Below are 17,389 nucleotides of genomic sequence, written 5' to 3'. Positions count from 1 at the left end.
TATTGAGTGTGGCACTGAGGATAAAGGAGTCCACAAGGCAGATGAATATTTTTCTTGATGGGGTAGATGGAGCTGTAGAATCTGCTTCGGAGACAGCTGAAGAATAGATAATGGATATCTTTTCACTTTTAAAAGCACACTCATTTCGTTAAAAATTCTCATTAACAAATTATTGTCCTAGAACTTAGAGAATGCATCAGAAAATCTTTATGAACTTCTGTAATAATAAACTTTGCCAGGTGGAAACTTCTCTTTGAAAGACATAGTATGTTTCAGAGGGGATGTTTCCTGAAATACCTTACTGCTGCAGTCTGCTTTTGCTGATGGCCATTTGTAGCAAAGTGGATGGACCTCGAGAGTGTCATGCTAAGCGAAATAAGTCAGGCAGAGAAAGACAGATACCATATGTTTGCACTCATAGGTCTAACAGGAGAAAAGGGGAAACCTAATGGAGGACCAGGGGGAGGGGAAGAGGGAGAGAGAGTTGGGGAGAGAGAGGGACGCAAAACCTAAGAGACTATTGAATACAAACCGAACTGAGGGTTGAAGGGGGAGGGGGAGGGGGGAAAAGAGGTGGTGGTGATGGAGGAGGGCACTGGTGGGGAAGAGCACTGGGTGTTGTATGGAAACCAATTTGACAATAAACTATTTAAAAAAAAAAGAAACAGTGTTGCCAAAAGTCAAAGCAGATTTTTGTTCCTGAAACAGTGTGCCTCCAATACTACTACTAATTTCCAACTAGGTCTTTTCTCTTTAGCTCATAGATTAGTTGCTAGTAACTACTTTAGTTACAACATTTTAGATGAAAATGTCTTACACATCTATCATTGTCAATGTTTAGAGCATAATCCACGTGTGGTACATGACCCTGCCTATCACTTACATCTGTTGTTACGGGCACAGTAGATTTGGAGCAAGGTATTTAATAGCACATGTTCCTGATTTTCACAAAAGATACTGGTGAAATGCATTAATAGAAATACTGAGTGACAGAGTGCTACATGTGTAGCAGGATTCTTGCACAGAGAGTCGTGACACCGAGGCTTTTTAATTTCTAGGAAGCAATTTCATTTGTGCTGGCACCACTCAGTTGGGTTCGTTCCTGAAGAACTTAGCACTGAACATTACACGGCATAGTTTTTTATACATCGCTTAATTTCTTTGTCTTCCATATATGGTAACGCACACAAACATATAGTCTGATTAAGTAGTTTTAGTTTACAAGGTCATGAGGGATGTTGACATGTAGGTGTGTAGCCAGGTAACCTTGGAGTTTTCTCTCCCTTTTATTCTATCCTTAGGGAGGGGACCCTACCAGAAAATCAGCTGGAAGGAACACTAGATATGGGCAGAAAGAGATAGAAACCTAGGGAGTTAAATATGGGATCTGTGAGTGCCAAGGAGACCAACACATGCATCTTCAGTCACCAGCTGCAGCTCTTCAAATCCTGATCCTATCACATTTTAGTGCCATGACCTTGGGCAAGTTACTGCACTTCTCCGGTGCATCAGCTCCTTCGTCTTCATACAGGGATAACACTGCTTTCCTCAAGGAGTGTTTATTATCATTAAATATAATTAATATGATAATAGATGCAAAATATGTTAAGACAGTGCCTGGAACATAGTAAGTACTCATAAGTGTTATTAATTTCTTTGTATCATCTTGTTCATAACTGTATTGTACAATTATTGGTTTCATTACTGGAAATGGTTTGGTAAAAGATCATAAGCTTTGAAGCCAGATAGACTTGGGTTTAACATTTTTTTAATGTTTACTTATTTAATGTTTACTCTTATTTTTGAGAGAGAGAGAGAGAGAGAGAGAGCGCACAAGCAGGGGAGGGGAGAGAGGAAGTAGAATCCGAAGGAGGCTCCAGGCTCTGATCTGTCAGGACAGAGCCCAACAAGGGCATGAACCCGTGAACCATGAGATCATGACCTGAGCTGAAATTGGGTGTTTAACCAACTGAGCCACCCAGGTGCCCCAGACTTGGGTTTAAATCCTGCCTCTTCTACCAACCAGCAGTGTGAACTTGAGCAAGTTAATGTCTCTCTGATTTTGTTTTCTTATCTGCACTATCAGAAAAATAGTAACAATCCCTGGGAGTTTTATGAGGATGAAATAGTTAAAAGATATAAAGTACCAACAGGGCTTTTCCTTTCCCTTTCTCTCTTTCTTGAGGGCACTTTGGGGCAAAGGAATCCCATCATTTCTACAGCACCTAAGTCACGCCAGTGGACTAGTTTGGTCTTCCTGCCCCACCCCTCCAACCTCTGTGGCTGGTGCTGTCACCCACAGACAGGAATAGTCAATGGCCAGCCGTAGGTGGGCCAAAGCCTCTCTAAAGTAAGATCAAACTCATTGATTAGTGAGCAAGTTTGATTTAACAGCTGACGCAGGAGGTGCAGGGATGGCAGAAGACTTCTAGCCAGGATTAGGACCTCTAAGGCAGAGAAGTCTCTGGTGTAGCATTTTGAATGTACCTCCTCACCCCTCCCCAGGCCCCCAAACCTTCTGGGATCTGGCCAGGTGGGAATCTCTGCATCTGTGCCTCTTCTTTACCCTCTGCAATGATTCTCAATTTGAGCAGAGACGAGGGACCTCTTCCTCAACAGTAAAGGCTTCTGGGGAAATGTCTGATTAATCCCCTTAAAAAATTTAAAATTTTGGGTGCCCGGGTGGCTCAGTTGGTTAAGTGTCCATTCTTGATTTTGATTCTGGTCATGATCTCATGGCTTGTGAGTTCGAGCCCCTCATTGGGCTCTCTGCTGATGCTGCAGAGCCTGCTTGGGATTCTCTGTCTCCCTCTCTCTCTCTGCCCTTCTCCCACCCATACTCTCTCTCAAAATAAATAAAAATTTAAATAATTAAAAATTTAAAACTAACTTTAATTGTACCAGTTCTTTTAGTCTTAAATACTCTGGGTAGGCTGTAGATGAATGGTCACAGGGCCTGAGGCATTCTTTGAGACACAAGTCCACATAAGCTTTCATTTACTTATCTTTTTCTTTCAGTTAATCCTTTACTTCTTGGATCTGGGGCTGCCTGACTTACTTTCTGCTTAAGCTTTTGAAATTCTGTGCTTGGAATTATCTATTTTTTCATGTCTTTCTCATTTCAACTGTGGGAGTCTTTTCCCAATTATCCTGTCAAAAGTAGAGGAGATGGATTTGAGGCAGTTAAAGACATAAGACACTTACAATATAATTGAAGGACTATTAGGCTGACATGATTTGGTTATAATATATTTTATATGTGGTACTGATAGTGTGTCTACCAATGCCAGTGGGGTGGTGGGGAGCATCATGAGAATGTAGAATGAGAGAGTACGAGCCATAGCATGACTTAGGGAAGACTTCCTGGGGAGGATGGGCTGGGAAGGGTGGGAGGATTTAGACAGGTCCTGCCCGGTGAGGGAAGGACAGGGCAAATGACCTGTGGTGGCAGTTATGAAACACTTGACAAATACAATGAACAAGTTGAAATAAGAGAAATGAATAAGTTAATTGTGTCTGGAGGGCAAGTTAGGCGCCTATAAAATAATGCTCTGGTTCTTAAGTGATCAGACACCAAACAAGAGCATAAACAGGGGTCCTACCTCGGGTTTGACATCTGAGGCTCCAGAAATAGATATTATATCACAAAACAAATCCATTGAGATAGACACAGATACATTGTATAACTGTGCATATTTATATCTAAATATTTATACATCTATGCACGTAAGTCTGAATTATTTGTAAGCAAGCAGGAAAATGTGAAGGTTGTCTTGCTCCACATATTCATTAGGAGTACCTTTAATAAGTAAGAAGCTTATTTCCTGTAATGTGCTGGAAGCTAGGATCTATTCACAAGGGGAAACTGGCTGACATAATCCTGGAGGCACAGATAGGAGTGGTTTGTCCGGATTTCAAGAAGTGATTGTTCCACTGAACTCTGTACTTATCGGACTGTATAAGAGAGTGTTAACTTTAGTTCTGGGCAGTGAATTTTTTTAAAGGAAGTTTGAGAAACTAGGGCATAAGAGGTGGATAGCCAGACATTTGCAAGCCATGTTGTATGAGGAGCAGTAGAAGAAATGGAGAAATAGATAAAAGTTAGCGTTATTTATAAGAGTACATGAAAAGCCGACAGCACTTATTCCACGGTGCTCTGAAGACCAAAACTACAATATGTACATTTCAGCTCATGATAATAGAGAATGTTCAACAACTCACACAGTTTAAATGGAAGAGATTCTCTCATGAGTAGGGCTGAGTCTTAAAGATGCTTAAAGACACCTGCAAGGAATTTCTAATTTATGCAGAGGATTGAACTGGATGAAGGAAACTTTCCTGCTCTCTCTTAGATTCTGTGATTTTTGTCTTCTCATGTGAAGTGATGTAGACAGTTCTGTGTATATAATAAGCAAAGTGGATTTTGTTTCCCTTTGCCCTTAGAATCCTGCAGTGACTTTCCTGCTTTACTTTCTGAAGTATGAACTTGTGTCTCGGTGGTAGTGATCCCGTGGACACGTAACTGTGCACTCTACATCATCTCCAGCTTTGGGCCACACACTTTGAACAGAATTCCCTGGATCCCTCTGGCTAGGAGACCTCAGTCTTAAATCTTGTTTACCTGCCTCTGCCTTGTATCCTTGGCCTTTCTCAGGGGCAGGGTGTGTGTATCCATGTTAATCTGAAGGGAGAAGAAGAAGGTCTTCTTAAGACACTTTTATAATTGGAGCAGGGCCTCCATTTAACATTGTTTTCTCCTTCGATCCCCACCACCCCTCAGGGTGGGTGGGGATGTTGGCAGAAGAGGCAGGAACAGGGCCAGGAAAGGCACTATTCTTGATGCTGAAACAGATTCTAAGGACAACCTTCCCTTGATGTGGTTGCTGTGAGGTCTCTGTGCCTTCAGGCAAGTGCCTTCCTGAGTGTCTCCTGGTCCTTCGGAGGCTCCGTCTACTCTTCATGGATGAAGTTTGGCAGAGGATTGAGCCAGTAAACTGCAGGGCCCGGAGGCAGTCTAACATAGTAATTAGGAAGATGGGCCCTGGACAGGCTTTTATTCAGGTTCTGACACTCACCATGGATGGGTCCCTTATCTTGCTGGACCATACTTTCTTTATCTGTAAGATGCAGATAACAGTACACACATCACTGGGTTGTTCAGAAGATTATCTGACCTGTACATCACAAAAGCTTTCCTAGCACAGGGAAATACTCAGTTTTAGTTTCTGTTGTTAGCGTTCATGGCTGTATCTCTCACTCCTAGGTGGCAGGTTCTGGTTCATGGGAAACTTTTTGCCTTTCTCATGATCCAGAATCCCATAACTGCTGGAATGACCAGTCCTTGGAATTTTTTTTTTATCACCCAATAAGGCTGGAATGTAATTGCTTATTCACAACTAGCCCCTATCTCTGTGGTTATTCAAATGCCAGACCTAAAGATCAGTGGATGATAATATTATAAGGAACAGTAACTTGCAATCAGAGGATTGTACTTCTGTATACACTATCATTCCCCAAAGAAACTGTCCATGAACTAGTGTTCTATGATCACAGAAAGGAGGGAAGGAATGGTGTGCCTCTTGGAATAAGATAATTACGTGTGAAAACACTTACTTCAGAGACTAGATGAGAACCATGTATAATTGTCATAGACATTGTTCATTTGCAAATAGATGTTGATAAAATTCTAAAAAATGGCTTGCTGTCTAAAGAAGTTGGACATTCCACCAAAAATGGTTTACATTATGTAGTCATTTAAATTTCCTTGAAAAATAGTGCCAAAGAAAATTCCGACAAACTGCAGCGGTATCACCATGAATTCAAAATTAGTCAAGTCTGAATAACTACAATTGTGATATACTAGAAAGACTGCAAAATCTTGTAATTTCCAATGACCGCATCCGAGCTCACATGTCAGTCAGTAGCCCTGCCTATGGGATCTTTTAAATGCCTGAATTACACTACAACGTTGTCTTCTTTCTCGCTGGGCTCTCCTCACAGGGACTTCATTCATTTAATTCACTCAACAAATACTGACTGCCCTACCGTACGTGTGGCAGGTGCTGGGGATACAACAGAGAATCAACCAAAGAAGAATATATGCTTTTGAGAAGATTTCATTTTGGCCTGAGAGAGAGGAGTAAAAACTAGAAACATAAGCAAAATATATGTTAGATGGGATTTCTGTAAATTTTCATCTCTGCATCATTACTATCTAGCACAATACCAGGATATAGTAAACACTCAAGAGCTACTTACTGCTAGATTGATTTACTTATCTTAAAAAGTTGAGATAAAATTGACATGTAACATTGTATTTTGGTTTCAGGTATACAGCATAATGATTTGATATTTGTGTATACTGCAAAATGATCGCCACAATAAATCTAGTTAAGATCACCACAAAACTCCCTTGCCTGTGGCAAGCACTGGTCTGTTCTCTGTATCTGTGATTTGGTTTTTGTTGTTATTGGTTTGTTTTAGATTCCACATATAAGTGAGATCTAGGTTAATTTACTTTTATGCTTGCTCAGAGGAAAAGAAACATGATTTTAAATTTACCATTGTTTTTTTCTTTCAATGATTCCTAAAAGGAAACATTTCCTTTTTTTTTTAGTGAAGTTAATAATGTTTTATTTTTATTTTTTAAAATAGTTTATTGTCCCCAGTGGCTGTTAACCATTGTTTTTAATTGTGAGCAGCCACTGGGGTCCTGATAGTGGCCCAGAGCTACATAGACTTACAGCAGAGGATGGTAAAACTGCTTCTAGAATAAAACTGTTAAATGTTAGTAAAGTAGCCTGGCAGATTTATTAATTTTGGTGACCTCAATAATTCATATAATTATATGGTCCAAATGAATGGATGATTTATTCCACCATCTATCTATTTTGCTTTTTGCAACTTGCAATGAACACAATCTCTCCCTCCCATATACTTTTTTGACTTCATTATTTCTCTCTCATCTCGGTGTGGAGTGTTTAGAGGGATCATGTTAATCTACTGATTTTTCCATAGACTATCCAAACACTTGGCCCATTTCTCAGGATTCCAGTCATCAGTCATGATGAGCAACTGTAATGTGTCAAGGTTCAAAGGAAGATATTTTAGAAAAATAACACATAATATTCCTCTAGTTCCATAGATAGCACTTGGAAACTAAATGAAAGGCAGAGTGTGGAGTGAGAATCTGTACACAGCTCTCTGGAACCCAAGTTTGGGTGGGCCGACCAGAGGAGGAGCCTCTCAAGGATTGTGAGTTGAGTGGTGACACAACCCAAGGAACATGGCAGACTTCTTCGTTCCTACCCCAGCCCCCACACTTCTCCTGCCGACGTCATCAGGGCTTGCCTGTTCAGGCAATTCTGTGGCACCTCATTCACATACACATAGACATGCATAAATAATCCACATTAGTTTTAGTTCTGATTCTCTAGTACAATAGTATGTTTCAACTAATTACTTGGAAAAATGCAAGAATTACAGAAGCAATGCATGATTTATATAAAATATTAGTAAATTAGTGATTAACCAAAGGCAAAAATCAAAAATTTCTGTAATTCTACTGTCTAGAGATAAACAATTGAAATACCGACATACACCCTGGTCTTCTTTCTACACTTCTGCAAAATTCCATGTTTGCTTTTTTTTTTTTTCAAAATTGGGAAGTTGATACAGTTAAGTAACTTGCTTTTTAAAAAGTTAACGCTGGATCACAAACATTAATGCTTACATATTTTTCCATTACATAGTTACTATAATTTACCTTTTGTTGGCTTAGATTGTCCTGAATTTTCAATAATACGATACTAAGTATAGTAATATACTTCCTGTAGCAGAGGACACAATGTCTTTGCGCATCTGGTGACCACACTGCTGTTAGCAAGGAGAGAGGAGAGTCAAAGAGGCACGCGTCCTGTTACTCAGGTGTTTTTAATTTGCATGTCTCTAAGCCACGCCCAGCTGTTCTAGACAATTACAGGAAGCATCTTTGTTTCCAACTGTTCCCAGTGTCTTGGCTGGGCGCTGAGATTCCTAGAAACATATCTAATAATTAGTAGGAAGTACATTCATTTAATATTCACAAGGCAAGATAAATACTTTTTCATTCTTCCTTGAGCCAACTCCCCACCCGCCAACCCCCAAATAGACACTGTAAATTACATGGGGGCAGGCGCGCGTGCCTACTTCATTTGCCGTTCTATCCTTGCCTGGCACATAGCAGATAAAAAATATGTAAAGAAAAAAATATAAAGTAAAGTAAAATATCTCAATTCAACTGCCTGAGTCTTGGCTCTGCTTTCTTCTAAGAGGTACTAGGCTCATAAAGATTTATTCGTTCTATCCTATTGGCTCACTTGGGGAACAGTGACTAAGAGCCTGTACCTGACCCAGGTACTTATTGGGTGAGGACTGTGATTTTTTTCTTTTTTTCTTTTTTTAATCTTTTAAATTTATTTTTGAGAGAGAGACAGATGAGACAGAGTGCAAGTAGGGGAGGGGCAGAGAGAGAGACACACACACAATCTGAAGCAGGCTCCAGACTCAGCTGTCAGCACAGAGCCCGACGCAGGGCTTGAACTCATGAGCCATGAGATCGGGACCTGAGGCACTTAACTGACTAAGCCACCCAGACAACCTAAGGACTGTGATTTTTTTCTGTGTTGAAACTTAATTGGCCTTATTTAGCTACAGGATGTTTAGGGCTGAAATTTGATACATTATTTCCCTAGGAAATGAACCCAGAAGGAAAGAACCATTTCCCAGGGAAGTAGCATGGAATGTAAGATCTTTCTTTGAGTGACAATAAACCATTTTGGAATCCTTCACTAATGGATGCTGTTATATTAAAACTTCCAGAAACATTTAAGCCTCAAAATATTAGTTGGTTATAATGGATGATCACAAGTTTTGCTGTGCTTCCAGAAATAGCCTTAATGAATAGAAAATAATACAATTTTAGTCATTCCAATCCTTACTGGGTATATCCTAGGTGTCAACTTTTGTACTGGATATTAGAAAAAAAAAAAAGAAAAAGGAAAAAGGAAAAAAAGGAGAGACGCTAACAGATACAGAGATAAATGCATAATTATTACACACTGTGGCAAGAGATATAACTGTCGATCGGCAGGGGGCTGTGGTAGGACAGAAGAGGGAGCAACTTGCTAATTCATCTTGGTAAAGTTGGGGAAAGTGTCATGGAGATGAGCTCATTTTCCATCGGGCTTGAAGAATGGATCAGGGTTTACCAGGCAGAGAAAGGGAGCACAGGAGTTTAAAATAGAGTCAGATAAGCCAAAGCTCAGAAGGGCAGGTGCATCTGGGCCAGCTGTGGCCTTCATGGCAGCTGGAGCCCCGAAGATTTGCAGGGCAGATGGGCTGCAGCAGACTTCAGATGGGTCACCTAGGAGCCAGCCAGCTAAGGGGTCTGTACTTTGTTGCGTTGATAATGAAGGCTTGGATGAGGGACATTCATCCTTCAGCCATTAATATCGTCAGGTCAAATTAAGACATTTCTTTCTGCTAATGGTCCATTAAGAAGACAGGAAAGACTTGATTCTCTTTTTATTTGGGTTTTAGGCTTTGTTATATCTTCTCTTAATGCTGGTGGTATAGTGATCTAACCCTCCCTTAGTTTTTCAGTCTCACCTTCACTTCATTTAGTTCTTATTTGTTTTTATAGCCAAGGTGTTTTCAAAGCCCTCTTGTTTGTTTGTTCTGCAGTATTTAGTTGGAAGACAAAGCTGGCCTCAGTGATTGGACAAGTTCTAACGCGGCTGGGGCCATTTATGAAACTTATTCCACAAAGTGAGCTCTTTAACATCATGGGTGGTCAGGAAATGAATACATGAGACCAAAATCTACATTGTTATTGTTGACCAAATGGTAGTGTAGAGGGGACTCATTCCCTCAAAACCCTTAGAAAATTCCATTGCATTTTTGGAATATTTTAGCCAAGTTAAGGCTAGGGTGAGGGATATAGAGAAGGGAATATGAAATAAGAAATCGGTACGTGGTTACTAAGCAGAAAATTCTAAAAGTAGCATGCTAGAACAATACCATTTCCATGTGCAAATTGTACCAGATGCTCTAAATTCATTTTTAAGAACTGTTGTACCCAAGTTTGTAAAATCACCCCAAAACAAACACCAGAGACTGCTAGGGAGACCGAGTCATGCCTGCAAAAGCAAAGGGCCTTTATTACAAGCTTAAGCTGGGCTTACAGCCTCCACCTGACCCACAAGCCACGTGGACCCACTGGCCACGTGGAGAGAGCCCCGAACAAAGGCAGGGCAGGGCCTTTTATGCCTTTGGGAGGGGGAGTTACAGGAAATGATGACAGGTGTACAGTGATCCAATCCCTGCCCCCCCATCAATACTGGCAGTTGTGGGAGCCAATCACAATAGTTGGAGTATTGACCAATCAGAGTGGGCCCAGGACGCCCCACGTGGGGCGTGACTAGGCCCGCCTCTAGAAAGGTCAAAGGTATTGGCTGGCCTCTCCCGATTGGGCGCCGCAAGAGTTGTCCCTCCTTAAGGTGCACCCTTTCAGGAAGCTGGCGCCTTCCCCTTTAAGTACAGGGGAGGGCTGGATCAGACCTGCGCTGGCGCGGACCCCCCCCCCCCACCGGCCCCTTGTGCATTTCCACCCTGGCAGTGTGCCCGCTACCTGCTCCGGGAAGGCTGGGAAGGCTTGGAGGCCCGGTGGGGAGGGCCGGATCGGACCTGCATCCTTACAGAACCTCTTACCTATTAGTTTACCTACACTTTAGTTTATCTGAGCTTTAATTTGTTTACATAAATAAACTTTAGTTTTTTTATTGAAACCTGTAAATGTATGTTGCCTTTGAACTTACCACTCCTCAAAGTAAGAAAAGGGCTGTTACTGGTCTAAGTTTTTGTCCTCTGTTGGGTCATTCTGTTTGTGTACATTTGACTTGCCAAATATGTTATCATTGTTGTAGTTCCAATGTCAATTTGAACTCAAAGGATCCAGAGGTCTACATCAGTGTTTCTGCTACTGTTCATTTCTTTTTGTCACTATTTTGCAAAATAGCATCACTTTGCAGAAAGTGAAATGGATACCCTGTAGCCTAGCTAGTTAAGCGAAACAACTATAAGACGGAGAAAACGCCTGTATCAACTGATTTTGTTATTTTGTTTTTCAGGTGACAATGGCCAACATCGGAATAAATGGAAATCATTCTCTGGAGACTTGTGAAACAACACTTTTTGCTCTTCGAATGGCAACGTGGAATCAAATCTTAGATCCCTGGGTGTATATTCTACTACGGAAGGCAGTCCTTAGGAATCTCTACAAACTTGTCCGACGTTGCTGTGGAGAGCATGTTATCAGCTTGCATGTTTGGGAGCTCAGCTCCATTAAAAATTCCCTAAAGGTTGCTGCTATTTCTGAGTCACCAGTTACAGAGAAAACAAATCAGCGAGCACCTAGTTTAATAGAACAGTAAGTCGATGTAGGTCTAAGACAAAATTAAAAGTGTTGTCAATATTTCACTTAATTGGCTAGATACAGGAAGCCTAACTGGAAAATTCAGACCTCAGCAATTAGTTTGGGGGCATTTTGTCAGAATCAGCTTTTAAAATCTGGTCAAATAGCTGTGTAATTACATCTTTTCACTTGTTTTGTCAACTGGAGGTAAACAGGGTGGGATCATTCCATGGAGGAGTCAAATTGGGAAAAAAATTGGGCTTATTTGTGTTACTTAATGCTTTTGGAATGAGTGACTATGTTGAAGTCTAAAGTATTTACTCGGCCTATCTGACAAAGAACATCTCAATACTTATCTGCACAGTGAAATGGGTGGTTTGGGGGTTACTGCTCTGCAAGTGTTCCTTATAAATGAGGCTCAGTGAAGGGGAGCCCTCTCACTGTTTGACCTGGTCTATTACACCCCTCATTATGTTGCTTCAATCCTTATACGTATGGTCATGTCACATGGGGTTCACTGTGGCTTATTATAATGACCTCCCTTACACCAGGTATGGCCGACAGATGGCCTTCCCTGGCGAACTGCTATAGTACGAGCCTTGTCATTTCTACAAACATGACTGCTTGCATGTTTTACTATGGAGGTAAATTGTTGTTTGAAGGGTTTTTTGTTTTTCTTTTTGTTTTTATTGGGGAGGGGGAAGGTATAGATTTGCACAGTTTTCAAGTAATCTCCTTGTCCTCTGAAAATTCTAGTGCACAGCAAATAATTTTTAGAGAAACAAAGGCTCTGTGTCAGCACATAAACGGACGATTTGAGGCAGAGCAGATCCTAAGAAGCTCTGCCACAGGTAATGCCAACAAACAGAACTTAAAGCCCAGTGATAGGTACAAAAAGTGGTGGCAAAGGAGTTCGGCTTGAGCTCTTGTTCTTGTATCAGAGAACCAAAGAAGCACAGTCTATAGATAATATTCAGAGACTACCTGTAGCTAGTGTGTTTGTGCTTTCTACACACACGCGCACATGCGCACACACACACTCCCCCAGGCATATGAGAAATTTCTGTTGAAAGCTGGTTCACTAAATCTGGAAGATGGGATCTTTAAAGCCTCTGCTACCTGTGTCAAGGGGAAAACTGGCCGTTAATCAGGCATTTGGAGATGATTATTATGGTTGACCAAGAGATCAGGGGATAATGATCTTTCCCCACATTTCCCAGTGATACTTTAGACTTTGCTCGCCTGTATAATTCAACCTCCCAAAATTTAGTAATCATTCAAAATGTCCTGGGGTCATCAGAACATAGGGTAGGTAGTTCTGTTTCATAGTAAGGAAATGTATTTCTGTAAAAGAATTTTTACCTTCATTAACTGTGGTCCTTTTTAAAACTAACCTTCTCTGTGTGGTTCAGCTAGACTTAAATTATTATATTCACAACTTTTTGCTTTTGGCTGGTAATTTACATTAGAAGTTGTTAGCTTTTGTGAATTTAGGTACATTCTTATGAATAAATTAAAAGAAATGAAGCAATCACCTCATTAAGGCTTAAAGGAAACCAGTTTTTCCGGTGAATTCAAAGAAAGGAAACACCTACCGACCCCCACAACACACACAGGCACATCATGTTCTTAGCTTAAGACCAGTAAATGAGAGTCACACAAAGGTTATTCTTATATATAGAACACATAGAAGATGTTCAGTAAATACTTGCCAGTTGAATTACAGACAAGAAATTTTTTATGCAAAATAAGCATGGAATTGCAACGTTTTTGTGCATTTTGTTTCAAGTGACAATTATAGACAATTATATATATGTATATATATGTATCCAGTGTATATACTTTAAAGAACCATTGCAATTTTTGATTACTGTTACATTACATGAATGTTCTCATGTGTTTCAAGAGCACTTAAAGCCTAGGACTTTTAGATGACTTAGAGGAAACATTTATTTCCCATAGCTACTTAAGAGAGTGTTGGTGTCCTAGAAACTGAGGCACAGGGAACCAAAATTTCATCCTTCCTCCTCATGCTGGATAGGATGCTGTAGCAAACACTTCCATGCATTGTGACCCAGGATTCCAGGCCTCTTCTCCTTAAGGCTTCTAAGGAAATGGCACAATGGTTGCTCTGTTGCTGCCGTGTAACCCTGGCCATGTGTATCTGTACTGAAGAGATACGAGACATTACCGGATGTGGGAAGGCCTGGCATGTAAGGTGGTAGGGAATGACAGGGACTCACTCTGCGCACATCCTGGAAGGATTATCTGTATTATCTGACTGTAGGTTTAGGGCAACTAAGTTGGTTTTATAATGATGTTAAGCCCAAGAAATAGATACCAAAAATTGAAAAAGAAATAAAGTAAAAGAATATGTGTTTACATTGTTTTAGGCTTTTTGTCTAAGGAAAATGAAATAAGGTGAACATGACAATATGCATATATCTGACTTCACAATTTTATTCCTGTTATTATATATTTCAGTGTAGTTTGACATCGTGTCGTATGTTGAATAATGAAGTGTCACATCCATTGATAACTTTCGTATAAATGTTTAACGTGAAAGTACATTTGTTCAGATTAGTGGAAATAAATAGCACAAATAGTGTGCAACAGGTTAATTTTGAAATTTTAAGCTCTGTGTTTTTTTAAAAATTTTTAACATTTATTATTTTTGAGAAGCAGAGCATAAATTAGGGAGGGGCAGAGAGAGAGGGAGACACAGAATCTGAAGATGGGTTCCAGGCTCTGAGCCATCAGCACAGAGCCCAATGTGGGGCTTGAACCCACAAACCGTGAGATCATGACCTGAGCTGAAACCGGATGCTCAACGAACTGAGCCACCCAGGCGCCCCTAAGTTCTGTTTTAAAATGCATAATTAGACTACCAGAGCAACTGAATTTCCCTTCTCATTGGGTAAAGCAGTATCAAAACAACTTCACATACTATTTGATCTTATTATTTCTGGGGAATTATATTATTCTGGGAAAATGGCTTACTAGTGATAGACTTTTTCTTTTTTAGTGACTTTAAAAAATGAACCAAAAAGCCAACAGCATGTGGGTTTTTCTGATTATGACTACAAAGACAGATAATGCTGACTCATAGTTAGTTGTAGGTGCATCTCAGTGCATCACACTTTTTACTAAAGATTTAACTAGGTGACAGAAATATTCTAATTTTTCCTAAAGGTCGGAAGTTGCTTTTACTGGTTTGTATTCCTGAAGTGCAAAATACCCAAAAGGTCACACACACACACACACACACACGTATGTCTTATGGAATAAATGATCTTGTTTGCTCATTTTCATTCTGTAAAAGAAAAACCTGCTTTAGTTTTGTGTCTATTCTGAATTTAGAACCCAGGTAAGAGCACCTGCTAAATATGTAGATGAACTTTTTGTGAAACCTGATGCTAGCTATACCTGCATTGCCATTATTGCTCCAAATTAATAAACTAAGGTCAGAATATGAAGGTGGGTATGGACATCTTCTTACTTCTTCATCTAGGTGTCAAAATATTTTACCACTTGGTAAATAGTGTTGGACTTCAACTTGTTACTGATGCATTTTAATAGTAGATGCCATGTGTTATGTGAATAAATATATTTTGTGTTCCTTGTATGTGCTGCACTGTATGAGATTAAAGTGATTTGTATATTTTGTTATTTGTATCAGTATGCAACTAATGTAATTTAGTGTTTTAGCTTAAAACTTCAAACAAATGATTTATAATAAACTTGGACTAGTGTTTATCAAGGATCTATTTTTAGGAAGGTCATATAAAGCTTGGAAGTCTTGAACCTAAACTTCCATTTTTATCTATTTGGTAGGAAGAATTTCACCTTGTTTTCTTTATTATCTGTGGTATGTCTCTCCTACCTACTTCTCTGTGGCATTGACTTTCTTTCTTTCTTTTCTTTTCTTTTCTTTTTTGTGGTTCACCTAAGCAGGTCATAATTTAAAAACTATTTTTTCAATGTTTTATTTATCTTTGAGAGACAGAGAGAGACAGAGCGTGAGCAGGAGAGGGGCAGAGAGAGAGATGGAGGATGGAGACACATAATCCGAAGCAGGCTCCAGGCTCTGAGCTGTCAGCACAGAGCCCAATGAGGGGCTTGAACTCACGAGCCGTGAGATCATGACCTGAGCTGAGGTCAGACACTTTACCAACTGATCCATCCAGACGCCCTCAGCAGTTCATAATTTTGTTGGGAATCTGAAAATTTCCAAAATGCAATGGCCTAAATGTGTCAGGATATTAGAGAAATGTCTGTGATAACAATGACCCCCCACAAAGTCTCACTTATGGCTCTGTCCACTCAGAAAGGGGGTCTTGGGGCATCTGGGTGGCTCAGTCGGTTAAGTATCTCTCAAAAATAAAAATTAAAAAAATTTAAAAAAACATTAAAGAAAGGGAGCTTTTCTATTGTAATGACTCAGAGCAGCCACCACCCTATATGTTGTTTGCCGTGCTGCAGGGAAAGAAGGCACGGTGATTTCTGATTTGGCTCGTAGAGCTTCCATCTAGAGGGAAGACACACTACTTCCGCTCACACATCTCCAGACAAAGCAAGGGATGCCCCTGTGACCTTTAAGGGAGGCAAATTAGTGTAATACTACAGTATGCCCAGGAGGAGAACTGAAAATAATTGGTAGACCCCACTAATGATTTCCATATTAGGTCAAATCTTTCCATTTGTGCCTTCCTATAATATAATTCAAACCTAAACTTAAATTTTTTTATTTTAATTTAAAGATATCATGGAATGAAAGCCTTTAGGATCCATTCCTGTAAGTAGCTTATGAGCCATAGAGATAAGGGAGAGCAAATGCCACATACGTTGTTCACAATTACTAGACACTTTAGAAGATAAAAACCACTATTGAATAAAAAGTGAAAAAACTTGGTTTTGAAAAAACAGGAAGAGAGACGCTTCTGGACACTCCCCAAACATTGCCTAGTTGCAGCTCTGTCTGGAATGGCTGCTTTTCCAATAAATGAGGATGTCTGAAATACATTTTTGTCTTTCCACTCTCAGTTTCCTTAGAATAGAATATATTTATCTTTGAAAACCCCATGCCACTGAATTCCATCAAGCGGTCAGAAAATCTGAAGTGGTGTAAGAGTACTAGAAGGAGTTTAAACTGTTCTTTTTCTCCAAGTAAGAACGGTCCTTTCATTTCCAACCTAAACATGAAGTATATAAAACAAATCAGAAACCTGGCTAAAGTTAAATCTTAGTAATCTGAGATGTACGTTCATCGTTACCAAGTACTTTGCTCAAAGCTGCCATAGGGAGTTATTGCAAAGAATTTCTGATAGAGCTGCCTTTCTGACTCCAAAAATACCACCTGAACGCAATATGATAAAGGTACACTATGCAATATGAGAAAGAGGTGTGAAGGTTTTTATGCTATCAAAAATCTCACATCCATGAAATATGTTTAGTTAACAGTCTAGGTAGTTTATGAAAGGATAATGAAAATGCCATTTTATATTTACTATAGGTCTTATAGTACAGTAAAGACAGAATTATTGAAATCTAAAGGAACTGTATTTTGGATTTGAAGTGCACTTTACATTTCCACTTATAAAAGCATGGAAAGTTATTTTTTAAAATATCTGATTAGTAAAGCCCCAGGTTAGCAAAATGATTTCTGCTGTTGTAGTGCTAACTTTCCCATAAACAAGGCAATCCTATCCTTGTCTACACCGAAATAATGAGATTCTACTAGATATACTGTTGTGTTGTAAAACTTGTGGTTTTCAACAACCCATTTTGGTACATACAGAGTATTCTTTTTAACAACTAAATACTCTTACATAGTACAAGTGTACCATGATTTAAATAACAATTTTCCTGTTGAAGGAGAGCTGTTTTTGTTTTCAGTTATTTCCCTCTTTCAAATAAGGCTATTTCAATATGCATATC

The 17,389-nt window shown here is 39.7% G+C and overlaps 1 protein-coding gene across 1 annotated transcript in view; it reads left to right on the top strand.

Moving 5' to 3' along the window:
- The window catches only part of PTGFR (prostaglandin F receptor), a 41,626-nt gene extending 30,155 nt beyond the window's left edge, over positions 1 to 11,471 (top strand). Inside the window, exon 3 of the mRNA XM_029948976.1 lies at positions 11,169 to 11,471. Coding sequence (XP_029804836.1) covers positions 11,169 to 11,471 — 303 coding nt within the window. The remainder of the gene's footprint in view (positions 1 to 11,168) is intronic.
- The last annotated feature ends 5,918 nt before the right edge of the window (positions 11,472 to 17,389 follow it).

The sequence above is a fragment of the Suricata suricatta genome, chromosome 8 (assembly GCF_006229205.1).
Source record: "Suricata suricatta isolate VVHF042 chromosome 8, meerkat_22Aug2017_6uvM2_HiC, whole genome shotgun sequence".
Taxonomy (NCBI): domain Eukaryota; kingdom Metazoa; phylum Chordata; class Mammalia; order Carnivora; family Herpestidae; genus Suricata; species Suricata suricatta.
This window is presented reverse-complemented; position numbering and strand designations above follow the sequence as displayed.